Source organism: Populus trichocarpa, chromosome 10, assembly GCF_000002775.5.
Source record: "Populus trichocarpa isolate Nisqually-1 chromosome 10, P.trichocarpa_v4.1, whole genome shotgun sequence".
Classification (NCBI taxonomy): domain Eukaryota; kingdom Viridiplantae; phylum Streptophyta; class Magnoliopsida; order Malpighiales; family Salicaceae; genus Populus; species Populus trichocarpa.
The window spans coordinates 15,442,392-15,452,710 of record NC_037294.2 but is presented as its reverse complement, the minus strand read 5'-3'; the positions used below and the strand labels follow the sequence as shown (position 1 = coordinate 15,452,710).

Genomic DNA, 10,319 nt, shown 5'->3' with positions numbered 1-10,319 from the left:
CCAGCTGCGTGCTCTACTAACCAACTCACAGATACAGTCCCTCTCCATGCAGTACTGTGTTTGAGTTTAGCTTCATTTGTTATAACATCTTGACGTGGAAACCTAATCAAGAAATGTATAGCCATTAATGTCTCTCGCTTTCAAACGCAACCTTCCTCTATATAAGCCCCCCTCCTCTTAACCCAGCTATACTACAACTACAACATCACATATTTCTCCCAAACATGGCTGACAAAATCAACACACTCCCATTTCTCTTGTTTCTTCTTTGCTTATCCAATCACATAGTAGAATCCCGGGAACCTTTCGCTTGTGACCCTAAACTTGGGCTAACAAGAAGCTTGAAGTTCTGCAGGGTTAATTTGCCAATACATGTGAGAGTGAGGGATTTGATTGGGAGGTTGACATTGCAAGAGAAGATTAGGTTGTTGGTCAACAACGCTGCTGCCGTGCCTAGGCTTGGCATTCAAGGGTACGAATGGTGGTCTGAGGCTCTTCATGGTGTGTCCAATGTGGGGCCAGGGACCAAGTTTGGTGGGGCCTTTCCTGGGGCCACTGCCTTCCCTCAGGTTATCACCACTGCTGCTTCCTTCAATGAGTCTTTGTGGGAGGAAATCGGACGGGTGAGAATCCTTGAAAATTTTCTTCTTTTACTATACATGTTTGTCTTATACTATTATATTGCTTCTTGGTGTAAGAAGTTTATGGCCATTTTTTTAAAAAAATCTCCCTCTAGTACTTGAGTGAAAAGCAAATATCACATGAACTACAAAAAACAAAAAAAACTGATTTTATATTTTGAGTCTTTTGAATGTGTCATTTTCATTACGGTTTTGTTGAAAAATTAACGAAAATATCCATAAAAATCCTCCCCGATTTCTACATCCTTTTCTCTATCAACTTAGAAAAATCTTTGCTAATAACCAAATGAGAGAAATTAGAAGGATTTAATTATATGGGGTTTTCCATTAATTTCTCAACGAAATGATCCTAAGATAATGGGAAAACTCAAAAAATCATATTGCTTAAAATGATAAATTTTAGTTCAAGGCAGTATTACTTTTAATTTTCACTCAAATTCAAGAGAGTGATTGACAATTTAACCAAATTAAGTCTATTTTCTTTTATAAGGACGTTCACTCTAGTTTCTACTTGGGATACACAACTTGACAACATGACCCCAATATTAGCATATTCACATCCTCGGTCACAATCCAAAAGCCTAATCTCTTGTGTATGATCACCAAAACAACGCGTGTTCGGCCTCAATAAATGTTCTTCCTTCGAAACAAAAATATTGACTCGAATCCGATCCTTAAAATTGCTAGCTTAGAAAGTGCACAAGCATTGATTAATTTAACTACTACTTTTTCTTTAACAATATTCTACGGCTACTTTTTTAACAATTACTAGTAAAGTTTGTTTCGATGCCTGCCACACCAATATGGCATTGATAATACAAGAGGTGAGACAAAAAAAACCGAAAGCTATTTTTGGCTACCACTATCGCATCCGTGTAAAGGGAGGGTGACTTAAGCATGGGCAGCTTACACACCCCATGCCTAGTGCGCACGACAGCCCCTAGGTCCACTTTTAAGTTTTGAGACCCTCCATTAATGCACTACTGTCTCTTCGCAGCTTTTGCTTCTAGTTACATAGAAAAAAAAGGTGTTAAATTGTTTAAGAGGCTGGTTCTGATTCACTGTGGTTCTAGAAGTAGGTGGGGAGAAAGTGAAGCCAATTGCAAGGATCTAGCTAATCTTCACTTGGCCTCGGTTAAAAATGATGGAGAAAAAACAATTTACTCACTCTAGTCAAGTCACAAATAGCGTTCTGAAGGGCTGGTTTGAGGGAAAGAATGCAAAAGAGAGTAATGGAGTGAAACTTTGTGCCTAATATTCTCTAATTAATTGTAGTTAGTCCATGAAAACTCCACGACACCAACCTCAGCCTGTCCCTCTTCTACCATGATGCTAAACTTAGTCTTAATTCATAGCAACATTTAAATTTTACACGTTTTGTAGAGGGTTATCAACGTGTTATTGAGGTGTGAAGTACTGTCACTTGTGGCAAGGTTTTCTTTCTTTCTTTCTTATCCTTTTTTTCCCCGTTATTGAATTTATACGTACTTTCTACTTAGAAAATCCTTCAAATCAACCATTGCAAACAATACCAACAAGAAGAAGACATGGTTATAAAATGTTTAAAGCATGATACACCATAAATTAAAACGTCAAAATCAAATTTTCTAGCATGAGAGTTTGGTCCATCACACGTGAATGGATGCTTTTTCGTTGCTCATCCGAGGCCACCTTCCAAAATCTTGCTTGCACAATTCAATGAGACTAGCTCTGGGTCCCACGCGTCTAGAAGGGAATATCTGATCTCATATGTACACTTCACCTTACCCTTTTTTTTTCTTAGAAATTTTAAAATATGGAATCTTTGGCCTTCTCTCCCTTCGATTGTCACATTGTACATATTAATTTTATCACTTGTGTGGAGCTGAGAAATGCCGTCGCTAGCGCTAGCTAATCATATAGCGTTGATAGTTAGCGAGGTTGCAAGCAAATTTCAATTCAAGCATTGATTAATTTGTTGAGACTGTCGTCCAATTAAAGACGGTTATATACTTAAGGTCCACATTTAATCATCCTTTTAAGAATGAAAAATTATCTAATAAAAAAAAAATCAATCATTTGAGCATTTAGAATTTTGCAGAAAATCATTTAATGACTATATATAACATGTTATCGTTCAGGTGGTGTCTGATGAAGCAAGGGCAATGTACAATGGAGGGATGGCTGGCTTGACATATTGGAGTCCAAATGTTAATGTCTTCCGTGATCCCAGGTGGGGTAGAGGGCAGGAAACTCCCGGTGAAGACCCTGTTGTAGCAGGAAAATATGCTGCCAGCTATGTTAGAGGGCTTCAAGGTAATAATGGTCTCAGACTAAAAGTTGCTGCCTGCTGCAAACACTACACTGCCTATGATCTTGATAATTGGAATGGAGTGGACCGGTACCACTTCAATGCTAGAGTAAGCCATTTTTACCTGCGCCTCGCCATTAATAATTCGCAAAATTCCTCAGAATCTGTCATCTAATCACCTGATTTTAATTAGGACAAGCGCCTTTGATTCAATGAGTTGTTCAGATTATCCAGCTAATTGAACTATCAGTTTCCATGTGCAAGGTGTGAGAATGTTTTCTAGATTGCTTGCACGGAACAGGGAGATTGGTAAAACAGTTTATTCATGTGATCAGGACCACTCTATAATCATGAGTAAAAGTAGTGTGGAGCTAAATCTTTTGTTTAGCAACCATAGCCAATATCACGGGCACAACTTAGCCGTGAATTCGGCGTCCTTCCATGACCATGGACACTGAATGGGATATCTGTAAGATCAGCTGAGATTTTGGTCTCCCCCTTTTCGGGTTTGCGTAGTTGAAATTGTTTGTCATGACTCTTACATGAGGCTTTTGCTCACCTACAGGTGCTATGATCCTTAGAATTATCAAACGAATGTGACGTTGTTGTTGCGTTGAGATCTTCATTGCTAACATTATAAGCAACGTAACAGTCTTGTCGTACATGCACTAGAATAGTAATTTTTTTTGTTCGTGCACGAGCCCTAATTTTTCTGCGATAATCTGTGTAGGTAAGCAAGCAAGATTTGGAAGACACGTATAATGTGCCATTCAAGTCCTGTGTGGTGGCAGGAAAAGTAGCCAGTGTAATGTGCTCTTACAATCAAGTCAATGGAAAGCCCACCTGTGCTGATCCTTACCTCCTCAAGAACACCATCCGTGGTGAATGGGGCCTTAATGGGTGAGTTGCATCATCCTCCCTTGGGTCCTGGATTATCATGTAGTAAATGGTTTTGTGATTTTGATGGGCTTCTGATCTAAATATGTTGATGGGCCTAAACAGATACATTGTATCAGACTGTGACTCTGTTGGGGTTCTATTTGATACCCAACACTACACTGCCACGCCAGAAGAAGCAGCTGCGTCCACTATTAGAGCAGGCCTGGATCTGGACTGCGGCCCATTCTTGGCCATCCATACCGAAAATGCTGTAAAGGGAGGATTGCTAAAGGAAGAAGATGTAAACATGGCCTTGGCCAATACAATAACTGTCCAAATGAGACTCGGCATGTTTGATGGAGAGCCATCAGCCCAGCCATTTGGTAACTTGGGCCCGAGAGATGTTTGCACTCCAGCCCACCAACAATTGGCCCTACAGGCGGCCCGACAAGGAATTGTTTTGCTTCAAAATCGCGGGCGGACCTTGCCTTTGTCAAGAACCCTTCAAACAGTAGCAGTAATTGGGCCCAATTCTGATGTTACTGTTACCATGATAGGAAATTATGCTGGTATGTCCACGAGTTGCATTTTATTTTATTGGCTATCAAATTTTAAGTTCAGTTCATAATAAAAAACATTTTTTTTAACGGTTATCAAATCTTAAGTTCATTTTACAAGAGGAAAATCTAATGTTTGCCTTGTAATGCAGGTGTTGCATGTGGTTACACCACTCCTCTTCAAGGGATTCGTAGATATGCTAAGACCGTTCATCACCCTGGATGTAATGATGTGTTCTGCAATGGGAACCAACAATTTAATGCAGCAGAGGTTGCGGCCAGGCATGCTGATGCAACTATTCTTGTAATGGGACTTGATCAATCTATAGAAGCAGAATTTAGGGATAGGAAAGGGCTTCTCTTACCTGGATACCAGCAAGAACTTGTATCGATAGTGGCCAGGGCATCAAGAGGTCCAACTATATTGGTGCTGATGAGTGGCGGTCCAATTGATGTCTCGTTCGCTAAGAATGATCCTCGTATCGGTGCTATACTGTGGGTTGGTTATCCTGGTCAAGCTGGTGGTGCTGCCATTGCTGATGTTTTGTTTGGAACAGCTAATCCAGGTGTGTGTGTGTGTGTGTGTGTTAGATATATCTCCAAATTAATTGAACATTAATGCTGAGCTAGGACCATTTGGTCAGAGTATTCAAGATGAGTGCTAATGTGCTTGTGATTTCGTTTTTCCAGGAGGGAAGCTGCCAATGACATGGTATCCACACAACTACCTTGCAAAGGTGCCAATGACAAACATGGGAATGAGAGCAGACCCGTCAAGGGGTTATCCTGGTAGAACCTACAGATTCTACAAGGGGCCTGTCGTGTTCCCCTTCGGCCATGGAATGAGTTACACCACGTTTGCTCACTCTCTAGTCCAAGCCCCACGAGAAGTTTCAGTGCCACTCGCAAGTCTCCATGTCTCGCGAAACACTACAGGCGCAAGCAACGCAATCAGGGTCTCGCACGCAAATTGCGAGGCACTCGCATTAGGAGTTCACATTGATGTGAAGAACACTGGAGATATGGACGGAACTCACACACTTCTTGTGTTCTCTAGTCCGCCGGGAGGAAAATGGTCAACACAGAAGCAATTGATTGGCTTTGAGAAGGTTCATTTAGTAACAGGGTCTCAAAAACGAGTCAAGATTGACATTCATGTGTGTAAGCACTTGAGTGTCGTGGACCGATTTGGAATTCGAAGAATTCCAATTGGTGAACATGATCTTTACATTGGAGATCTCAAGCATTCGATTTCACTCCAAGCAAATTTGGAGGAGATCAAGTCCTAAAACCAACAGCAACTGTAAGATACAAACACACAACAGAGTGCTATTGTGATGCAAATACTAAATAGGCGTCGATTCCCAGTCCATAAGCTTGCCGAAGGATATATATATATATATATGACCGAGTGAAACAAATATGGGTCAAGGTAAGCCATCAGCATAACCAGCCAAAAAATAGGCTGCGTTGCTGTCTTTCTCTTTTCCACAACTATGTCCATGTATGATTGTAATATATTTATGAAATTAAAAGTTGTTTTTAGTAAGGGAATGGCTTTTGTTACGGTGAGCACAGCCTCACCGATTTTTTACATATGAAATAGCTGAAATGACCTTGCTTTGTTTTTTCTACCAGGTAAATATTCGTACTTGCAAAATATACGGGGCCGTATTTCTACTTTTTTTTTAAAAAAAAAAAAAAAACTCACGAAACCGTCTCTCCCTTTCTCGGCCTCCTCCTCTTCTCATGCTTTCTTCCCCAAAACTCCTTTCCAAAAGCCATGGCTGTTCACCTTTGCTAACCACGGTGAGGAAGAACCGAACATAAACAAATATTTTTACTGGGAATCTCTTAAATTCAAACAACCAAGAAAAATAAATCAGGAATCTCTTAAATTTAACCAGGACAGGCTGGGTTTGTTTTAATAACAGATGGGTTTCTTCGTGTGGTGTGGCGATTTCAATTAGAAGTGTGGATGATAATTTTTTTTTGAAAAAGGATTGATGATATGGGTTGTGATTGCGATTGTTCATGAATGGGAACATTACAAAATAGGATGTAGTTGACAACAAGGATAGTTTTTTGATAGAAAATATGGAGGCTGACGGCGGTGCAATGAAGGTAGCTCTGAATTCGACAGCGAGGGGCAGCACACAGCAGAGAAAGAGTGGGGTTTACACAGCTTTTGTGGGTTCATAAATTTGTGGATATAAGAACATCGATGTGGCAAATCCACAACATCCGACTGCCACGAATGATTTGGTGATTCTTGTACATGTAATACATTGACACCCAATTTTTGTATATTTTAAATCCTACCCATCCATTAAAGCTAGCATATCATAATACAATCTATGCCATCCATTGAATAGACTTATTTCAATTTTGCATTTATTAGGTTTGCCTAAAAATTATAAGAAAAAAAAAAAAGAACACCGTTGCGTTGATAATGAAAAATATCTTGAAGTTGATTATTCGTGTATCTAAAATCTCTCTCGTTTCGTTTTACTTTATTTATTCAATTCTTGCGCCGCCGACTCCTTCTCAATTCTCATCCACCACCGCCGTCCCCTCCAACAAAAACTTCTCCCCCACTTTGATGCCCCACCATCACCGCAAGACGCTACCACCTTGAAAACCACCCGCCACGAACCCCACAAAAATCAGGCTTAAAGAAAATAAATATGGAGGATTTATTCATGGGATTTTTAGTAGTGAGATATTGATTTATTTAGAAATATATTAAAATCATATATTTTTTAATTTTTAAAAATTATTTTTAATAGTAGTATATAAAAATAATTTGAAAATATCAAAAATAAATTAATTTGAAGTGAAAAAAAATTACTTTTAAAAATTATTTTTAAATTACAAAAACAAATATCCCATTTACCATTTATTATCATTGTCTAGGAATCTTTATTTGCAAATAATGGTATAAGTTTCTGCAAATTTGATAACTATGCACTACTTGGATTGTTAGAAACGGACGGATTTGTGGTTGTTTAAAATTATATTAAAATAATTTTTTTAAATTTGTTTTAATATTAAATCTAAAAATATTAATTTTGAAAAAAAATATATAAAAAGCGGACACAAACGGTAAAACAACTGCATCACAACAAGTTACTATTCACTGTGCATTAATTAATATTAATTAATATGTTGTTAACCAATGAATGTCGAGAAAGCTTTGCTTTTTTAGATTTTTTATATCGATATATTAAAAAAGCTTGCAAAAACGGGATGAACTTACTTTTGTTTCTACAGTGGTTTTGTGTCGTAATCAAATTGGCATCGATTTTATCCCCAATTGCACCAATTTCTACATCACTGGAATATGCAGATGCTGCTTCTTTTTTCTGAAACCTATTTGGACAACTTGTTTAATGGAGACATAAATCAGGCCGGGGGAGTTGGACAAGTACTTGAGATTTCTCTTTCAAAAATTGGCCGGAAAAAAAAACGATGAGAGAAGACATCTCCTTTCCGGGTACACTTCAATCTTACATCATCAAAATCCCATCTCTATCCATACATTTGAGATTTTCCAATGTTACAAACTGTAGTTTTTTACAAGTTTCAGTGATGTCCATAATCATGTTTTAGGTTTTTTTTTAATTGTTTTTTTGGATATTTGAGAGAGAGAAAAAGAGAGAGAGTCCTTGTTAGTTATTTGATAATCAAGAACAAAACTGAACTTTTAAAAAACTGTAGAGATAACATCGAAAAATTATGAACCACGGGATTAAAAGGAGAACATTGATGAAGCTATATTTTGAAAAGAAAAATATAGTTTATACCCCTAATATAGACTGAAAAATTCACATGGGATCTCAAGTATTTGCATTTATATTATGAAAGAGACTACACACAGGAAATGCCCATCTTAGTTGATTGGAATCTCAAGCTATATTAATGGGGTGTTTGTTTCTGAAAAGTAGTTTTCGAAAAATTACTTTTCAAACTTTCTTGTGTTTGTTTGCTATTAGAAAAGTTGGTCGATGGAAAACACTTTCCGGTCAAAGAAAAATTTGGCATGGTTTCCAGAAAAGTGTTTTCCTTTTATTTTGGACGGAAAACACTTTCTGAAAGTTGTGAAAAATTTAGAAATATCATGTTATTTACTGGTTATATCAAATTTGGTCCTCAAACTTTTGATTGCTATATATATTTTGTTTTGAATATTTGTTTTTCAATTTCATCCATTATAATTTAATTTTTATATTGAATTTGGTTCTTATTTTTATAATTATTATTTGCTTTTCCCTTATCATTTTTTAATTGAAATTTTTTATCTATCAAATTTGGTTATTATTCTTTTGATTGTTACTTATTTTATTTGAAATAATTTAATTTATGAAATGTTAATTATTATTATTTTAATTTCTTCATCTTTCAATTTTTTTATTTTTTAGATTTAATCTCTATTATTTTGATAATTATTTATTTTATTTGAGATAATTTATGAAATTATATTTTTTTTCAATTTCATTCTCATTCAACTTTTTAATTTGTAAGATTTGTTCCTTATTATTTTAATAAACTTTGAAAAAATAAAACATTAATAAGTTATTTTCCAGCTCATTATCCATGATATAACCAAACACTGGAAAGTGTTTTCCAACTTATTTTCCATTACACTACCAAACATTGAAAAATAATTTATTTTCCCGGAATTCACTTTTCAAAATGAAACTACTTTCCAGCAAACAAACGGGGCCTAAAAAGGAACATGAGATTGTTTTTCCAGGGATATTAGGGATATAGGCCTGTCCACGAGCTGAGATGATATTGGTCATCCTTACACTTACATGGATATTATAGACTTATTTTCGAGTTGGACGAGTTGGAGTGATGATTTAGACCCTTCTACGAGTCAGGACAATTATTAAATATAATTGCATATTATTAATTATATGTTATGAGAATTATAAATAGATGTATGGATAGTTTAATTTTAATAAAATATTATGTTATGTTAATCATCGGTTTAAATTTATTAATTATGATTGAATATGTTATGTACTGCTTATATAAATTGTGTTTTGATACTTGGAAAAATGGTTATTTAAATTATAAAAATTACTGTTTTTTTAAACAAAGAGTTAATAGCAGAAAAAATTGTTTCATATTTTTCTAGCGGTGGTGCTATTTTACGAAGAACTTTTTAAACTGTGGTAAGGTATCAAAAACACTCTGTAGATCACCTCGCCCCTCTTGTCTTCTCTGTGATCCTGATTTTGCAACCTCTTATACCTGGCTATAAAAGTATCATGGTCAAACATGATTCTGCAACAAATTGCAGTAACAATTGCAGCAAAACTCAGTGCCCATGGTTTTGGGTACCCTGCCATGATATATTCTGGGCTGCATATTCTCGGAAGTAGTAAATGTTTTTGACGATATTAATTGATTACAAATATTTAACATCACGAGAAGTTTTTTTTTTTAAAAAAAAACGTTGAAAAAATAAAGACGTTGCAAATGTTTTCAATGAAGGATTAATTACATATATATTTTTACTTTTTAAATCTAATAATAATACACGAGGTTGCTAAATCTTTAAGAGTTACATAGTAACATTACATTTATTGAGAAACCTGGCTGTGAAGTGCATGTTATGTTGACAAACGGAGATATTTGTTTGATTTTCATACGAGACAAAAACAACAGAATGTTTTGGAGTGGTTATGATTGTTTTTTAAAATATTTTTTATTTAAAAATATATTAAAATAATATATATTTTTTATTTTTTAAAAATGATTTTTGACATCAATATATTAAAATAATTTAAAAATATTAAAAAAAAATTTAAATTTTTTTTTAAAATACTTTTAAAACATAAAAATAAACAAGCTCGGACGGAGAAGGGTATTAAGGGATACAGATTATGTAGATTTCTCTCTAGATGCACCTTTCATTTTTTCATTAAATTTTAAAAGGAA

General features: G+C 35.7%; 1 protein-coding gene across 1 annotated transcript; it reads left to right on the top strand.

Moving 5' to 3' along the window:
• LOC7482262 (putative beta-D-xylosidase) lies at nucleotides 1-5,916 on the top strand. Its single transcript, XM_002315985.4, has 6 exons — nucleotides 1-623; nucleotides 2,762-3,040; nucleotides 3,662-3,831; nucleotides 3,934-4,379; nucleotides 4,520-4,933; nucleotides 5,058-5,916. Exons 1-6 carry the CDS (start codon nucleotides 225-227, stop codon nucleotides 5,654-5,656), a joined length of 2,307 nt encoding a protein of 768 aa, XP_002316021.1. The 5' UTR covers nucleotides 1-224; the 3' UTR covers nucleotides 5,657-5,916.
• Nucleotides 5,917-10,319: the final 4,403 nt, after the last annotated feature.

Bases quoted from the DNA above. Each gene is read 5' to 3' on its own strand.
- LOC7482262 (XM_002315985.4), top strand. From the start codon at position 225: ATGGCTGACAAAATCAACACACTCCCATTTCTCTTGTTTCTTCTTTGC. The intron at 3,041-3,661 runs GTAAGCCATTTT...TAATCTGTGTAG, and splicing joins GGTACCACTTCAATGCTAGA to GTAAGCAAGCAAGATTTGGA. The intron at 4,934-5,057 runs GTGTGTGTGTGT...TCGTTTTTCCAG, and splicing joins GTTTGGAACAGCTAATCCAG to GAGGGAAGCTGCCAATGACA.